A 19,130-nucleotide genomic window follows, 5' to 3' on the forward strand; every position below is an offset into this window, starting at 1 on the left:
CAATAAACACAAATGTATCAACACACCTCACCACTCCCTTTTCCTCTTATTAATATTGCATTTAAAAATTCAAGTAAAACGTTCAAGATTAGCATCTGAATACTAACGATAAAACAGCAGTGAGTCGTGTCCCATCGTGCACGCTTATCCGTCGGTGGTTTCAACAATACTTTCACGTATTCGATCACCGGTTGAATACCGATAATTGTTGGAACGATGTTGAACGGCGGTGGGAGCGTGGTCGTGAGCATAAAATCGACGTAAGTCTGAAAGATAGATACATCTCGTGAGATCGATCTTGCAAGCTACGTTGAGGTATCGCCTGGTGCTCGTGATTTCGAACCTCGGTTCGGGCAAATGTCCATTCGACGATCACGTTTTCCGTGACATTCGTCAGCGTGTTCGACATACAGGCGATCAGCATGTTCAGAATCACTATCACGCCGATGAAAGTGAACCCTGAAACGGAGAGGTCGTCGACGAGGTGGAGAATACTAGTCTCGATTTGTTTAAAATTGACATTCGTAACTACACCTTTGATTTAGATTGTCATACTTTTTTTTAAATTTTTGAGCGATTTAGATTTCTATACTTTTCTGAGAAAACGAGGGAGATAATGGAAAGCAGCCCGACTAGAATTTCAGTTAGGCATGCCTAAAGACGAATGTGGGCCCAATGCGGAAACGATTAGGCACACCTAAATGCTGCAAGCCTAATCGTTGCCGCATTAGGTCCTAATTCGGAAGGAACGATGCATGCCTAAGTTGGGCATACGTGGCTGGAATGGGTGTGGCCGAGCGCACGCCCAAGTTGGGCGTTCCTAATAGTTGCCCATATGTGGCCAAAATGGGCGTGGCCAAGCGCACGCCCAAGTTGGGCGTTCCTAATAGTTGCCCATACGTGGCCAAAATGGGCGTGGTCAAGCGCACGCCCAAGTTGGGCGTTCCTAACAGTTGCCGTACGTGGCTGGAATGGGCGTAGCCGAGCGCACACCTAAGTTAATTCTACTTGATTAACTTTCTACAGTGGTATATAATTTTCTAAATAAGGAGATTGTGAAATTATTACAATAACGAAAGAAATTAATTTGAAAAATGCGCGAAGAACAATAGTCTAAAAAATGTTACAATTTGAAAAGAATGTAACAAATAGCATAACTGAAATGGAACTTATTGACGTTAGAATGGAATTTACCGGAATCTATTTTAAAAATGCAAAAGTGGAAGTTCGAACAGGTTCGAGAAACAGGTTGATTTGTATTTTTTTTTTACCGGCAAACGATATGTAGCCAATTATCTCCGTGAACGTGTGATGATTGACGATGGTTTCGTTCTCTGATTCACCCGGAAGATTCTCAATTATCACATCGGCGCTTTCGATGGGGCTCATGCAAAAAAGGGCCCAGAAGAGGGTCTTCAAAGCGGCCGAGAAATTCACGAACGAACTCACCTGTTGGGTCTTAATTTTCGATTCGTCGTCGATCTGCACCATTTCGTCGTAGTACTGGTAAAGTTTGCACGTACCTACGCAAAACGAGAAATGCGAGCAATTATCTAAACGTCGTCTCAGATTTATAGAAAAATGAAAGAAGCAAGAAAATATGTAAGTTTCGAGAATAAAGGAAAAATAACTCATCCTGAAGAATTTTTCTTAATACTTAAGAATTGAGAATTAGAAGAATTCTTTTACTTAATATTTGAGGAAAGAATTTTTTTATTTAATACTTGAGAATAGGATTCTTTTACTTAATAATTGAGAATACGATTCTTTTACTTAAACCTAGTATGGTCTTCGGGTCTTTTTTGACCCATTGCCTTCTTATGTTTTTAATAGCTTTTACTGTTATCAAGTTTGTGTTCCTTTAACGTTATATTAAATGTTTATTTTCTAGGCTTACATGGCGTACTGGTAACAAAAATTGTTACGCATGAAGTCTTTGGGTCTTTTTTGACCCAAACGGAAGAACGCACTAGAGTTAACAACTGAGAATAGGATTATTTTACTTAAAAATTGAGAATAGAATCCATTTACTTAAAAATTGAGAATAGGATCCTTTTGCTTAATAATTGAGACTAGAATTCTTTTACTTAATAATTGAGAAAAGAATAAAAGAAGAATTTTTCTTGAAACTTAATAAGTTTCAGCACTGTGTTAAACAATAAACACTATTATTATAATTGGCAAATATGTGAAAATTTGACAAAAAGACCAATGAAAAATGAAATTATTCGATTCGTCAAATGATTAAATTATTCGAAAATGACAATTATTTGACAATATTTACCAGCGGTGAACGCCAAAATAATGATGCTGAAGAGAAAGATGAACTTGACCACGTCTTTGATCATTTTCCCAAGGGAAAGTTGAAGCGGGCCCAGATAGTAGTCCAGCTGGCAGACGTACAACAATTTCAGGAAAGCCATTATTGTCGCCAAGCAGAAAATTCCTTCGGCAATCAACGTGGGATCATGCTCGTTCCAGTATTTCCTCTCCAATTCCAGTTGCCCGTGTATTCTCACGTCCACAGCGGCGGTGATCCAATACAGGAAGGTCAGAATAAAGAGGAATATCATGATCATCTCGAACCTGTTGCCCATCAAATTTCTCGCGTTAAAGTTCGAACTTTGTCAATTTTTTAAACTCCACTCGTTTGAATTTGTAAAATTTTGAAAAAGAGAAAAAGCTACTTCAGTTTTCCCCTCCGTTTCGTAATACAAAAGGGTGCTCGAAGAAAATGAGTTCAGGGATGAGAGAGTAGAGGAGTCGCTCTTTAAAATGAGACCAGGAAGACTGTGGCACGATTTTTTTTTTCACGAAGTTGCAGTAAATCAAATATCGACAATTTTTCTGTCAAAATTTAGCGATTTTTTAATGTTCTAGAATACTGTATTTCGAGTGAATTGAACTTTTCAACGATTTTTTTTTTCAATAACAACAGAGAGTTGGAATATTTTTTTCTATTTTATATGCACGAGAGCATTTATTTCACCGAAGAAAGCGAGATAGGTATTCTCTTTGAAAATATTACGTTTTATCTATCGGTGGCGTATCATAGCTCGGACGCACATAATCAAAATTGAACACAAATATTTTCCTTTCATCTTTTCGAACGTGAGGGAACAGCGTTCGTTTCGTTGCAGTTCCTTTGACATACATAGTAGAATCTGTGTTATCTGAATTAACAAGGGAACGCTTTAATTAAGAAGAAACACTTGGCTTGTTAACTGAAGTATTAGTATCAAAGATGAAAGTGTCGCGAGAAGTTAATTACGTGTAGATACGATTGGAGAGTTCGTTCGTTTATTAAACATATTTTTCTGTTGATTTGAAATCACCTTGGATCGTTTTCAAATTTATAGACTACCTTATACGTTATTTCACGAACGTGCTTATCACCGTTCCTGTATTTTCCATCGCTTTTCTGATTACATTCCTAAATTACCTCATTCCAGTGCTGGACGTTATTCGAGAATCGAATAAAATTTTAAATTCGATTTATTCATTATTCACGAATTACAACTAATTTGACTTATCCTTTGTTACCTGATTTACCGATTCCTCACCGATTCACTTATTCGCCGATCGAAATCGACAAAATTAGCAAAATGAAAATTAAAGAAATTTAATTAAAAATGAAAATTCGCTTTATTAAATTTCGGGAGTGCGTAAAGGAGAAAATTAAGTATGAAATTAAGATAGAAGTGCACTGAAAGACTTCAAAATATATACCTATAGTGCGAGAAAATTTTCAAACCGTCAATAGCAACGAAAGGGTTAAGGAAAAGGAATCAAGATAATAATCATACCAGTACCAAGGTCCAGCGAAGAATCTCTTCGGTCCGTGTATGATGCAGAGACGAATCAACCCCCAGGTGTACGAAGTAACGTAGATTATCAGAATCCAGGTGTACGCTGAAGAATCATCCCGAAGTGAGAAGTGGTAACAGCGTAACCATTTCGATTTCTCTCCCGTCTGTCGATATCAGGGAGATCGTTTGTGTATACCAGAGTTAGGTGGTCCGCGAAGTTGCTCGCTCTTGTCGGCGTTCGACATCAGGAAAACGACGAAGAGAAACATCAAGTAGCTGGCGGTGGACGAGATGAATTTGTTGACAGGTGATTGCCAGAATTTCGAAATCTTCGAGTGGGGCGCGACCATGACCACGATCAGAATCACGGGAAGCACGAAGATGCGTAGCAATATGGTCAACAACTTCTTCCATAATCCCATGATCTTCCATTCGTACCAGCCGTCGATCCACTTGCTTGAAATCAGCTGGAAATGTGTTTGACGATGGTTGAAAAAACTGTTGAAAAAATAGCGAAACAAGATTTTCTTTTCTTTGAGAAGAGAATCATTAATTGATACAAATGGTTATAACGAATTGACGAGTAATAAAGTAAGCATAAATATTAAGTAGAAATGAATTTCAATAGTAAGAAAGTTTACGGTTTTCTTTTAAATTTTAAATAGTGCAATAGCTATCTTTTTGGTTTTAAAGTGGATCTTTAATTGCTGCATACAATTTGATATCGATTCATTTTCATTTGATATTTTATACTAGGGTGAATTGGAAAGTTCACGGCCTAAGTATGAAGGACTGCAGCAAAGTGCTTGAAATTTTTACCGAATAATATGTAATTAATTGTGTACTAATGTATACAGTTTCGTGTCTCTGTCGTCATTTTTCTCCCTTTTAGAGCTAGCGAAGTAGAGGTATTTGCATGGATGGAGTAGAGATGGACAAAATTAGAAAACGGACAGCGATCTAACACCTGAAGATAAAGGACCTCGCATCAAAGATCATTCGAGGACCTTGCAAAAATTATTCGAAATTCTAGCGAAAATCATTCAAGGTCCTTTGTCACCAGGATCATTCCTCGCTTCTATTCGTCTCTTCTCCGTCGCTGTAAACACCCCTACTTCACCAGCTGCAAAAGAGAGCCACGAAACTTCGTACGTTGGTACACAAATGATCACAGATTGCACCGTAATTCTTCCTACTTAGGCCGCGAACTTTTCAATTCACCCTCGTATGTACCACTTATATTTTTATGAATTGTCCAAATTATTAGTTCAAAGACTCTCTGTATAACCTGTATAATTTGTGCAATTTTAATTCACCTATTAATCAAGATTCAAATAAATAAAAGCAAATAAATTGCTTTTGTCAGTATTTCAGAGACACTCTGCATGGCCTGAATGATTTAACAAGATTCACTTCTTTCTATCAAAGCTATCAACAGTTCGGACCAGACCGCGTATTTACCCAAGTCAATTACACAGACCAGAGCAACCGAACCAGCGAAATTATTAAAACAACTCAAACGTCATAACCTGTTGTACATTCGGATGAGCCACGAACGTTCTCTGTTTGTTGTGCAACGCAAACAACAGCCTCGGGTACAAGAACTTGGACGAATGAGCGAATCCAGTGGACTGTTTCAGAACTATCTCCACTTCGTCCACGGTTCTGGCGCAACTGATCAGGTCGGTAGCGAATTGCGTAATTGTCTATGGAGAAAGATAAACACATCTGTAAAATTAACCCTTCGACAGTTTATCTGAAGTGAGAATCTAGCAGAGTTTCATTTTCAGGAAGAAAGTTAGAACGAGGCGAGACATTGCATAATTTCGTTAGGCTGTCAAAGGGTTAACCCTTTGCGGTCCTATGTCGACTCAGACTCGACACAAGAATGTTTCCCTTTATAAATGGGAATAAACCATTTTTTTATGCATTAATATTATACCGAAACTTAGTATTTTGTAGCTAATATCGCGCTGATATCTTGAAATAAAGGGAAACTACGTGGTACTGGCCGAGAGTGGCCAAATAGTGCGGACTAACTGGACTATTTGGACCGCAACGGGTTAAAGAAATGCAGAAGAGGAAACAACCTTCGCGAGACCTAGGTAATCGTGATAAAATTCCTTGTCGAAGGAGGCAGCCATAATCAGCTCGTAAGACAAATTAAACGCTTCCAAGATAGGATCGTCGACTGTCTGGCAAATGTAGGCTGGATTGGTGATCGCTTTGTACGCGTACAATCGCATCCTTTCTATCGTCAGTAGATCGTACTTATCCCGGTCTCTTCTGCGCTATCGAAGGAAGTGATGTGAGACTTTAGAAAGGATTGATCAGTTAATTGTTAACTTTTCCAGGCTACAGGCGTTTTGGAAATTTTCTAGAGTGTACTTTTGACAATTTTTCCCACACTTTTCCACGTTTGCACTTTAATTTAACACAATTTCCAAATTTTTTAATTTGAATTTTTAACCCTTTGCACTCCGCTGTCGCCGCCGTGGCGACATTGTAAGACATATTTTTAAGAAAAATTGAACGCCTACAGAGTATCTTCCACAGAGGCGCACTCGCGCCATTGTAAACAGCCTCGGAGTAGCTGGTAGCCCATAGTAAAAGTGATTCAGAGTTTCTGGTAGGTCGTATTAAAAATTGCGAGGAGTGCAAAGGGTTAAACTTTTTTGCGCCTCTTAGCGCACTTCTAGCCTAATTTAATCATTACTTTTATCTTGTAAATATTTCTATCTTAATTTAACGAAACACATTTTAAAACGATACAACCAAAATAGAAGGTTTACTACTAAAATCTATCGCAGCGAAAGGGTTAAAGATCGACTAATTTTTAGAGAAATTATTCGCGCCTTTTTTTCAACTTTTGAACTTACTTTTCTATCTTAATTTAATGAAACAAATTTTAAAAAAGTACAGCACAAATAGAAGATTTACTACTAAAATCTGTCGCAGCGAAGGGATTAAGATCGATTAATTTTTAGAGAAACCTTCAGAAATGCTGAGGGCCCATGTTCATTAATCATGAGATCTGTAAATCTTAGACTGTGAAATCTTAGACACTCAACACTCTGTATAAATCTGCTAATTTATAAATTGTATTACACATAGTCGATCCAAAGCCACCGAGTTTGATATCCGAAAATTTCCTTATTCTTCATCCAGTTTACCATCATTTCTAAGGAAAACTGGCAAAGAATTCACTTCCACACCCGATACTCTCCACATCGAAGAAAAAAGAAGAAAACGCTCCCAATAGTGGCATCTTTTCAACCGTAAACTTTATACTTGCAAATTTCCTCGCAGTTGCAGCTAGGCGGATGAGGTCTCGGAAGTATGTGGTTCCTTTTCCGAAGGAAGCTGATCATCTCGAAGTGTCCGCATTGTGCAGCGACGGCTAGCGGTGTGCTGTAGTCCGGAAAATCCGAGCTCTGCGACACGCTCGCGTACTCCAGACCCGGCGACAATTCGTTCAGTTTGTTTAAAATAACCATCGTGATCTTCATCTCGTTGTCCCTGATTGCGTGGAGGTGAGTGTCGCCTGGATCGACGTCAGGCTGGGACAGCAGGTACTCCACCATCGGCATGTTCCTGTCGTGGACGGCGATGTGAAGCGCGGTGACACCCTGGAAAAAGGCCGTGACTTCTCGTTAGCGCGAAAAAAAAAAGGGTTTCTTCTCTGGGATGAACGTGACACGTGTATTTACACATGTATTTACGTTTCGCTGTCGAGAGAATTGTTATTCTTGCCAAACGGAGATTTTCTTTTTCAACTGGGAATTTTTTTCTGACAATTTTTCGAGTACTTTGTAGGCAAATTTGGCAGTTTTTGTTCGAGTCTTGTTTTGGGACTGTTTTAAGCTTGGGGAGGGCTGAGAAAATTCTGGAGTGCTTATCAAAGTCTATTGTTCGTTTAGTTGAATGTTGCTAAATTTTTTTAATAAAAATTGAAATTCGGGAGTGAAATTTTGGTTGGAGGGTGAAGTTACAATTTTTGGAAATTTGGGCTGTTTTTAATGGAATTTAAGTATCGTGGAACATTCTGGTAAGTTGTGATTACAAAAATATATACTGTCAATTGTATTGCAAATAGTATTTTTATTGTAATCAATGCAAATTTTACATGCAAAGTGACCTAAGAAAAGTACAATGATTAGTATAAGCAGCAATTAACAATCACAATATCATACTGAGCTTGATATTTTGCACTAAAAATTTATTACATCAAAATTCAATCTTCCCAAAATTTCTCCAAATTACGAATCAAAATCAAGAAAAGAACGAACCCAATCGAACTTCCAACTGAAGATTCAAGACTCGTCGCGACCTTCCAGAATTTTAATACAACAATAACTCAATCTTCACGAAAACTTTACCCGACACCATGATCCTCCAAAACCTTTCAATTCCCACACAGAAGTTTTCACCTCGCAACTTCCTACCCGACAAAATTCCCCCCAAACCCGACCTATATACGTTTAATCTTCCACAAAGTTCGTGCCAGGTTACAATCTCCATAACACTGCCATTCTCACCCAACAACGGCAACAATCGACTTCGTTCCGCGACATAGAATCCCTACCACTTGCACGTGTCACAAAAAGGTGGTCCACGCTTTTCCACGATCACGAAATTCCTTCGCCGGCTTTTCGGTCCTCGTGAAATCGACTTTCGAACTTCCCTCTCTCTCTCTCGTTGTATCTCAGCCGTGTCCCTTTTCGTAGGAAGAATGGAAGGACGACATTTGTCGCCCATCTGCGGCGCGTTTACAGAGGCGGCCACCGACAATGGGCCGGCTCTATTGTCGCCGCCGACACACACCGGTCACAATATTCCCCGATATCCTGCGCTCTTTCAACCAAGGGACCTACACGCACCGACACAATGACACCTTGTGATATATGCCGGCTCGAGGGCCTCACCTTTCCGATGGAAATCGACAGCTGCCCTCGCGCCACTTTGGTGTTTCGACAGGCACCAGATTTCGAGACAATCGAGGAATCGCTGTACTTGCTGGAGGAATTTATTGGAAGCGGCGGAGTGTCAGATATTGGAGAAATTATGACGTGGTTCTTTCTTTTTTTCTCGGGGATGGGACGACGTTTGTTGTGTGTGATCTTTAGCTCTTGGTGATTTAATAGCTGGGAGGCTGTGGATTGGTTGGTGGATGGTGGAGGAAAGTAGAGATTTTTGGTAACGTGGATGTTCTATTGCGGAATTTAATTCTTTTAATTTTTTTAAGATCAGACGTGTTCATATGCTAATTAAGTGTATTTCTCACACAGATGTCCAATTTCTAATTGAAAATAAATAAAATGTTCGGTTCTTGCAAATGTAAGTATCGTGTATTTTATATTTAATACAGCCATAACAGTACAATTAGTTAATTAAAATCCATCAAATCGGTAAATTAAAAATGAACAATTCCTCAAAAGTTTTCCTCAGTTAACAAGTAAAAGACGTCTTTTTAGTGTCCAATAACTGCATTAGATACTTTGGTTCTCGCAATTGTAAGTATCACGTATCTTATATCTAACACAGCCGCAACAGTGGAATTAGTCAATTAAAACGAAATCAGAAATGAACAATCCCTCAAAAGTTGTTTTTGAAAAAAAAAAAGACGAACCAACTTAACAACTCGCACATTCAAAGAACCCAAAATTCCCACAATCGAAAATCAACGAAATCAGAAAATTGAAAAACAACAATCCCTAAAAAATTGCATTATAAATAACAACGAACCTAAATGATTCCCATAATCAACCCCTCTCGAACATTCTCGCAAAAGCACGGAAACTTTCCGCGCAACATCGAGTCCCCTCGACAAAACGAGAGCAACTATGGTCGCGCACACACTGTCGAACACACGGTGGCAAGGGGATTCCCGGATGGAATTTACAGCGGGACCAGTCATTTGAATAATTTTTATCGGTCCTCGGCTGAAACCATTGTCTTGTAAAGGACGGCCTGAAATATGGCCGTAGATACACGGAGGCGGCCCAGAGAAGCGCTTCTTTCGTTCCGTTTCTCTCGCGCCCTATCTTGCCCTTCTCTTCTCCCTCTTCTTCCTCCAGCAACGCAACTTCTTCTCCCTCTTCTTCCTCCAGCATCGCAACTTCTTCTTCCTCTCCTCTTCCTCCTCCCTTTCTTCGATCGGTTGCTCTCGGTTCAAGGCGGTTTCTCTGCCTCAAAGAGGAACGAGGGTTGGGCTTTTTGGGGAACTCTCAAGTAGGTGGAAAGGGGGGGGAGGTAACATTCCACGGGGGGTACGTGTACCTCGACGGGGTGAAGATCGGAGATAACGCGCCCTCCTCTTGTTTTCCTCCTTCGATTCTCCTGCGACCTGATCTCCCTTGCTTTCCTCCTCCTTCTTCTCCTTCCTCTTTAGCCTACCTTGCTGTCTTCTGCTATTTCTTCTTCTTTGGCTCGTCTAAACGGACGGCGCTGCTCTTTGAACTTTCGGACAGTGTGCAGCGTAAATCATCGGTCTGAAGTGACGTTGGAAAAAAGGGGTCCGTGGAAATTGTCCATGTGCGAGCTTTATCTGGGAGCTTCTGGTCAATCGACGCGTAAACGACAGACACCACTTACGGTTATGTTGCGGGAAATCGGTGATCGTAGATAAATCTGGCGATGTTTATGAGACTCCTCGGGAGAGCGGGTTGTGTTTGAAGATGGTTTAGAGATTTTTTTAGTTCTTTTTTTTGGGGGCACTTTGGGAAGAGTGGTTTTTAATTAATCAACGACACTTGGGCTTTTAAATATTTCTTTGGGTTGAACTGTAGCGGGATTGCGTTCTCGCAGGTGTTAGAACAGTTAGTGAATGTAAAGCGAATGTGAATTGTGTTGGGAGATTCTTAACGAGTTCACCCTACTGCGTTCTTCGTTTCGACTGTACACTTAAGACTTTCGGGTGAAAAAGGACCTTATGTGCAATAATTTTTGTTTCCAACGCGACACACGAACCTAGACGATAAACGTTTAAAATAACGTTAAGTAACGTAAATTTGATAACAGCAAAAATGACTAAAAATATAAAAAGGCGGCGGGTCAAAAAAGACCCGAGGACCGCTCTACCCGGTTAAGAAGAATGATTTAGGGCGGGATTTTATTGTGTAACGAGGAAACATACTAGGTTTGATAAAAAATGTAGAGAACAGTGTCATAAAACTTTGTCAATAAAAAAAAATTATACGTTAAAAATGTCTTCGTTGAGAATGTTTTTAAAAGCGGAGAGACAGTAATTTCGTGGATGTTTTTTCATATTAGAATATTTCAATTAACTTTGCATTTTGCAAGCGACTTTCAGTCATTTTAAAAGCGACTTGGAAATAATTTTATAACTAGTCATTTTTGTTCATTTCTTCATTTCAAAACGTTCACGACTTTTTCGCAAAGAGGTGCTTAATATTTCATATACCAGAATGCAGCACACATTTGTCAATACATAGGCAGTATTTAGTAAAAAATATCGAAGCATTCACGATACGGAGGTAAATATTTAACAAGAATATTTTCATTAATTTCTGCGATGAATATCTTACCTGAAAATCAACGATATTGACATTAAAATTCGGATTTCCTTCGAGGAACTGTTTCACGTCTGCAACATTTCCGTAGGCGACTATTTCGAAGAAATGCTGTTCTGAATCTTGCAAATATGGAATTACTACGCTTGGTCGCTGAAAAATTGACAAATTTATTAGTGACACTATGACAAATGGCAAAAATTCGTCATAATTCGTTAAATTCGAGGGAACGAATTTTCCTTAATACAAAGAAATTTCGGTAATTCTAGAAAATAGCGCGAATAACAATTTTTTGTTAGAAAAGAGACGAGCCATAACCTCCGAAAATTATTACGCAAAAGTACTCACAGTTTTCAAGGTATCTTCGTCTGCCTCTTCCTCCATTCTAAGCGCGTGTCTACTTTAAACACGCTGAATCCTCCAGAGAAAATGATCTTCGTTAACGTTTGGCACGAAACGCGTCGGGGAAACGTCTACTGACGTGTAAATTTTACAAAGGACTCGAAAGGACAAAGAAACAACGATTCGTTATATCTACTTTTTTCCTCGATAAAATATCAACCCTTACCGGTGCCGTTAATTTTACATTCAAGCAATTTCCAAGCAATTAAATCCCTCCCCCAAAAATATCACAGTTCATTTTTACACGATTTTATCAAAAAAAAAAGTCAATACGAAGAAACAATGTTTAATAAAATCAATTTCACCAAATCTCTACCCTTTCGCTTGATTGCCCTTTAAAAATATTCACTCCATATTGCAAAATTGCATTTTAAAGTTGAAGAATTATCCATAAATCTTTAGGTTCTCTAAACGCTTAAGAAACGAACTTGGTAAAATAGTGTTTGATTGAAATAATCACCGAAGTACTCTACTATTATTAATTACTGAATAATTCTTATACGATTCAACCATTCCGAACTTCCCTTTATTCCTAAACACACGAATAAAAAATGAAACAATCTCCCTATCTAGTAACTAACACTTCCAAAAGGTGCTAACAATCACAAGGCACACTGTTTTCTGCTCTGTTTAATGATTTAATTCAATCTATCGATGGTATATATACATAATTTATAATTTGTTCTCAGCAACCGCTTTACCATCGTTATAATTCATCATCATCCAGCTTTACGGATCGTCGACGAATCGAACTTGTGATACTCCGATGCCACGGATTAACTATACATCGAGGGGAGGGGAATTCGTCGTTTCTCGTCTATGAAAATACAGCAAATTCTTATATGGATACGATCTACAAAAAAAAAAAAAAAAATGAAAGAAAGTGTCGAGGAAACGCGGTGCTCACAGAATTCTACAGAAGAGAAAGAAAATGGCGGAGACAGCGAACTATGTACAATAATGATCTTCTTTCCTTTTTTTCATTTGCCTTGCTTTTTTTTTTTCATTCGTTCGTTCGGTTTTTTCCTTTTAAAGCGCGCTTAATCTACTTTTCTTCCGGGGTCGCCTCGAAATAAAGTGACAGGGCACGTAATACTTTTTTCTGCTTTCTTTTCCCTTCCTTGTCTGTTACCTTTAAGCACAGAGAACCAAAAAAAAAAAAAAAAAAAAAAAAGGAAAGGGAAGCATCGACAAGAGAATGTCAACGTTTTCAGAAAAAGAAGTCTCTATAAATTAATCGTTGGAAGTTTTTTTAGGCGACAACTTAGAAGCTGGAATTTCCCTCGAGATGTTGCAGGTCTCGAGACTCGAGGCGGTTTAAAGGGACAGTATACAACAAACACGAACCTGCCTCTCTGATTTGGCTGAACAATTGAAGTTTATCGCAGACAGAACGAGCAATTGGAGTAATATACTTTCGCATGCTTCTTTCAAGTTAGTACAAGCTGCGTTAAGAAACATATTGCCAAGCGCTTTGTATAGCGTGTGAAATCTCCCTTATTAAACGAGAACAGTCGAGCATTTTATCCAATTTATGCGCAATTTACACGTTTCCTTTGACTATACCTATGTGTACATGCAAATGTTTCTTTAAAAGAGAAAAATGTATAAAAGAGTATTTTTAGTTTAAATTCAATATTTTTTTTTTTAAATAGGTTTAAATAGATGATTTTATTAGATACATTTTGCAAAATAAATAAGTTCGATTACCGTTCTTCGTAAATAATCTAAGAAACAATAGAGTTAAGAGAGATATTGTTATTTTCATGCTTCTGTAAAATATATTGCAAGTAGCTTTCGCAACATTCGTTCCTTTATACTTTCAATAATTGCAAAATTATAGTCAGGAATAGACTGAAACACTTTTTCAAAATCTTACAAACACACACGATTGTATACTTACACGGAAAATCCGAAAAATCTCAAGATCTATAAAACGTGTTCTACGAAAGAAGAAATACCCAAGAAACCGATAAAATGCAGAACTGTGGCCAAGCTTAATTCATGCTTTCGCGTTAAAATGCGCCACGTAGCAAAAGGAAGCGTTCGATCGCTGAAATTTTCCAACAAACGTTAATTTACAAAAAACAAAGAAAAAGCGCGTACTTTCTACACCGCGCGGAAAACGCAGAATCGGAAACACTTTTCAAGCATTTCGAACGTTTCGCGGGATACAATTAGAAAAAAAAAAAAAAAAAAAAAAAAAAAAAAAAAAAAACACAGAAGAAGAAAACGTCAAGCCTATCGCGGTAACAAAGTTCCATAAATAATATTTCCAAACGTGCACATCCCTTCACTTCCGTCTTTTTATCGACGAACAGCTCGCACGCGACTCTTCTCGTCACATTTAACCGGGCTCTGTCGCAGATCCATCTCAGAAAACACAGTTCGCGGGCACGTTCGCGGAGAAACGAGAAAGAGAAGAAGAAGAAGAAAAGAAGAAACAAGAATTACAATTACATTATATACCCGTATTGTACACACGCTACGGTTATCGATAGAAAAGCTTCGACCTTCTCTAAAGCTTCATTTCCAACTCATCTCTCTCTCATTCTCACGTTCAATAATAATACCTAATATACTACACGTCACTCGGTGAACAGAGGTGGGTCACTGGCCAACAAACGTCACTGCTACATCCGTCTTCGACGCAAAAATCCTCGAGTACTAAACGTTCCCCTCTGATGATAAAACAGAAACCGAGGAAAATCCACGACAACGAAATCCTTCCAGAAAAACGAAAGTAACGATCTCCTTTTCCTCACGAGCCACAACAGGAACACTCCCGCGTTTCCTCAGGTTCGCGTATCCTCCCCTTTCCGCTCTTCTTCTTCATCGTCGAAGGCTCCTTTCGTCCTTTCGATCTCTCACGCCTCGAGGGTACGTGACCACGGAGCTTTTTGGACGCGTTTCACGGTCCGTTTCGCGGAACGAAAACCAAGAAGAATCGATCGACGAGGAACGATCTCACTGATACAGCATTCTCGAGGGTGTGACGTAAGAGGACACCCAATAGAGGAAGGAAGCGTACCATAGGATACCTTCCTGCGCGGCTCTCGCTTCTTGTCTCACGTCTTGGTACCTAGTGTCCTCCATGCCGAGAAGCCTCCTCTCGAAGAAGGTTTTCACGTTGCTCCACATTCTGTAGGGGAGGAAGGCGAAGTGGGCCAGTTCCTGGCTGTCCACGAACGCGTAACAAGAGGCGACCACGTCGTCTATCAGCACCGTTCCTTCCGTGGTCAGAGGAGCGTAGATGCCCTCTTCTAGGACAAGCCGATTGTCGACCACTTTGTCCCATCTCAGACGATGTTGAAGCTTCTTCTCGTCGTCGGCTGGATCTCTCACTAGGATCTTGTCACCAGGCTGAACTCGTCCGGCGAATATCGACGATCTACCTTCGATCGGTACCAAGTGGGCCGGGGTTAAGGTGAGGACACGGCCCGATTCGGTGGTTAACTGGACGAACTGCCTCCTTTCTGTGAGGGAACGGTCCAGGAACGCGATCACCTCGCTGTAGACGATGTCGCCGTGGGAATCGAGAGCGGCTATACGTTCGCCGAGCTGCACTTGGTCCAAGCGCTTCGTCGAACCGTCCTCGGTTCGGACGAGGCTCCTGCCGGGGAAGCAGCCTCCTGATTTCGCCGCCGACGAGGATTCTGGAAGGAGAAAATTCATGGGTTAGAAGAGCGCGAGTTGGTCTTTGATTTTTTTGTTATTAATAGTTTTGGGGATATTGAGATGTGTGTGCGTTTAGTTTCTTGGAAAATTTGGATATTTCTGATGGAGGAAATGTGACAATTTAAATTTAATGGGAATATAAATGTAACTATATGGAAAATTAGATCATTTTTTGGTAATTTAAAAAAAATCGCCCCTAAAGAGGTTGATGAATATAAAGAATATTTAGTGATGAAAATGTGAGAAATACAAACGAAGGATTTTTAGATTATGTTCTATTTTATTTAGAAAAATTGGGGACGCTCGATGTAATTTGTGAGCAATTCACTTTTGGTAATTTGTAGTTTTATTTTGTATCTTTGGATTTTTCTAAAAGTAGGAGCATGTATTCTGGAATATTTTTCATTCATTTTGTGCACGTGTTACATTTATTATAAAGGCTAAGACGAGACTTATAGGTAAATCGACGATGTTTGATAAAGAAGAGTGGCTTTGCTTTCTCTGTAATGAAGACATATAAAAATATAAAAATTGGTCAGTTTATAATTTGTAAATTTATGAAATTTGTTAACCGTAATTTGTAAATTCATTAAAATTTGTTAACCATAATTCGTAAATTTAGTAAAATTTCTGAATTATAATTCGTAAATTTATTAAAACTTCTTAATCACAAATCAGTGGAGAATTTCGAAAGGATTCCAAGATTTTCATCCTGAATTGCAATTGAAGAAATAGAAATCTACTCTTCTTCGTAGATTAATCTTCTCATGCGAGGGAAGCAAGCTGGAAATTGAATGGTTCGATAGGAAGTAATTAAACTGAAGTATCGATTGTTGCGTTCTTGACACCGATTCCAGCACGATTCAATTGTCGAGGCAGCTTGAAAAAACTGGAGAGTTCTAAATCAAATTTTCAACAATTGCCCGTTCAACTGTTCTAAATTATTCTTCGTTTTTCATACACCTTTTGTGATGGGTTGCTTTTGATTAAACTTTCCAACCCACATTAATAATTCATTTCTAACATTTTCTTTTAGAATCATATTCAGTTTTTCAATCAACTCATAAAAATTGCGAAGAAAAATATTTTAACAAGTAATTCATACACCTTTCACTTATTGCTTCAGTGCTTGAATTTATTAAAATTTTCTGCAATTTTTCCAACGAAATATTTCATCAATTTTTCAGATTTTCTTTCAAAACCTTCATCCACCTTTGATTTATTGCTTCAGTGCTTGAATTTATTAAAATTTTATCTGCAATTTTTCTTCTAATAGAATATTTCATAAATTCAATAATCAATTTTTTCGATTTCCTTTTAGAATCTCTATTTTTATTCATGGTTTTAAATCTACACAGAAATCGTGAAGCAAAATATTTCTACAAATTCACCAATGCTTCGCTTTACCTTCTAATTTAAAATTTATCTTTCAACCCGGGGATCGATGACGTCGCGGGAAGAAATTTAAATTCAAACGAGGCTCGCCGTCAATCTTGGACGGCGCGGTATAGACGTGGTCCCGAGGGAAATCGTCCAGAGTTACTTTGACGTCGATGGGGAAGAATCATAGCTGAATATCTCACGGTTAACTCGTTACACGCGCGACTTTTTCAACCGTGTTCGTCTGGTCAACGATAACACCACACCGCGTGGATCCGATTACCTGATCGAACCGGACCAGATTCCTTCCGGTTCGAAAACTCGAACCGCGAATCAATTCCGACGTTTCGCGGAGGAGAGCCGAGTTCTTGGTGAACACTGTGTATCCGTGTTTTCCTGCATCGAGTAATTGTATTAGCTCTGTGAATTAATTGACGAAACGTAGATTTACCCGCTTCTGATAACCCATTTTTAAATTCAAACATTTTCCCGCCTAATGACAATTTAAAAAATATGCTATTTATGTTTACGTAATTTCACGTGAGGTACTAAATTCAAATTTAATATTTTACCACCTTGTGGCAGTTTTAAAAAAATGTCATCTATATTTAAGTAATTTCAAGCGACGTGATAAATTCAAATATAATATTTTCCCGCCTTACGGCATTTTTGAAAAAATGCAATCTGCGAGTACGTAATTTCACATGACATAATAAATTTAAGTACTTTGGCGTCTTATGGCAGTTTTTAAAAAGTGTCATCTATGTTTACGTAATTTTACATGCATTGAAAAATTCAAATTCAAATATTTTCCCGCCTTGACAATTTTTGAAAAAATGCAATCTGCGAGTACGTAATTTCACATGACATAATAAATTTAAGTACTTTGGCGCCTTATGGCAGTCTTAAAAAAGTGTCATCTATGTTTACGTAATTTTACATGCATTAATAAATTCAAATTCAAATATTTTCCCGCCTTGACAATTTTTGAAAAAATGCAATCTGCGAGTACGTAATTTCACATGACATAATAAATTTAAGTACTTTGGCGCCTTATGGCAGTCTTAAAAAAGTGTCATCTATGTTTACGTAATTTTACATGCATTAATAAATTCAAATTCAAATATTTTCCCGCCTTGACAATTTTTGAAAAAATGCAATCTGCGAGTACGTAATTTCACATGACATAATAAATTTAAGTACTTTGGCGCCTTATGGCAGTCTTAAAAAAGTGTCATCTATGTTTACGTAATTCCACAAAAATTAATAAATTCAAATTTAATATTTTCCCGCCTTACGGCAGATTTAAAGAAGTGCAGACTTAACGACTCAATTGAATTTATCCGCAAAAATTTTCGCAGAGGAGAATCGAGTCAGTTAAATATATTCTAGAAGAATAAATCGCAAGAAAGATCGCGAAGAAGAGATCGTTGGAAAAAAAAATGTATCGAAAGATCGATCCGAAAATAGCGTCTGTGAAATTCTGATTTTTCAGATGACCGATCTAAGGAAAATGGAGCAGAGGATACGATGGAAGGATCCAACATGCACCAATGATACTTTCCTTTTATTTTGGCTGACCGTTCCCTTCCAAGTCTCTGTCCTCTCTCGAATATCGTTCTTTCGGCTCGTATCGATTTCGCGGCGATTGTTACGCTGGAATTTAATTTGAGCCGACAGGCGCGTCTAGATTTATTGACATTTATTTTGAAACTCGAGCTCCGAACAACCGACGAAAAAAATTTCTACACCCCCGATTGCTTTCCTTTAAAATTCACGGTCTTCGTCGATTCTCCACGAGAAATCATTCCTTTAAATTGTCTGGAACACTTTTTATGCTAATTATGCTAATATTTTAACCTCCTATATTTTCTATTTAATCTTTCAGATCTTTGATTCAGTAAATGTTGAAATTTATTTAGAAAATGAAAATATTTTAAACAAATTGATAGGTTATTCATATTTTGGAAGAAATATAATTCACAAAGTAGAGAATTTAAAAAAATTTTCTATTCTACTGATTTAACAAACCTTGAAATTTATTTAGAGAATAATAAAATATTAAACAAATTGAAAGTGTATTTAATATCCTAGAATAAACGTAACTGACAAAGTAGAGAATTTTATTTTAAAAGAAATTTCACGAATAACAAAGATTAGTATTTTCTGCAAAATTTCAAGTAACATATTTAACACGGATAAATTTCAAAAGCGATAACCTAAATTTACCGAACTAATTATACTTTACAAACGGTCCGAAATCTAAATTCCTCAATCTGTTAAAAATAATCCGTTTTTAAATTCAAATTTAAAATAACTCTTTCACTTT

The 19,130-nt window shown here is 38.1% G+C and overlaps 2 protein-coding genes across 2 annotated transcripts in view; both read right to left on the minus strand.

Annotated features, from left to right (window-relative positions):
• Window positions 1–11,725, minus strand: part of LOC108577623 (short transient receptor potential channel 4-like) — a 14,168-nt gene extending 2,443 nt beyond the window's left edge. The window contains exons 1-11 of the mRNA XM_017940799.1: window positions 11,690–11,725; window positions 11,357–11,494; window positions 7,101–7,438; window positions 5,900–6,095; window positions 5,339–5,515; window positions 4,006–4,276; window positions 3,807–3,912; window positions 2,285–2,586; window positions 1,272–1,523; window positions 344–459; window positions 108–266 (exon numbers count right to left, since the gene is read on the minus strand). Of these exons, the coding sequence (XP_017796288.1) occupies window positions 108–266; window positions 344–459; window positions 1,272–1,523; window positions 2,285–2,586; window positions 3,807–3,912; window positions 4,006–4,276; window positions 5,339–5,515; window positions 5,900–6,095; window positions 7,101–7,438; window positions 11,357–11,494; window positions 11,690–11,725 (2,091 nt within the window). The remainder of the gene's footprint in view (window positions 1–107; window positions 267–343; window positions 460–1,271; window positions 1,524–2,284; window positions 2,587–3,806; window positions 3,913–4,005; window positions 4,277–5,338; window positions 5,516–5,899; window positions 6,096–7,100; window positions 7,439–11,356; window positions 11,495–11,689) is intronic.
• Window positions 11,726–14,710: 2,985 nt separating this feature from the next.
• Window positions 14,711–19,130, minus strand: part of LOC108577654 (sonic hedgehog protein A) — an 86,744-nt gene continuing 82,324 nt past the window's right edge. The window contains exon 3 of the mRNA XM_017940833.1: window positions 14,711–15,399. Coding sequence (XP_017796322.1) covers window positions 14,711–15,399 — 689 coding nt within the window. The remainder of the gene's footprint in view (window positions 15,400–19,130) is intronic.

Source organism: Habropoda laboriosa, unplaced genomic scaffold (genome assembly GCF_001263275.1).
Source record: "Habropoda laboriosa isolate 0110345459 unplaced genomic scaffold, ASM126327v1 scaffold718, whole genome shotgun sequence".
Taxonomy (NCBI): Eukaryota; Metazoa; Arthropoda; class Insecta; order Hymenoptera; family Apidae; genus Habropoda; species Habropoda laboriosa.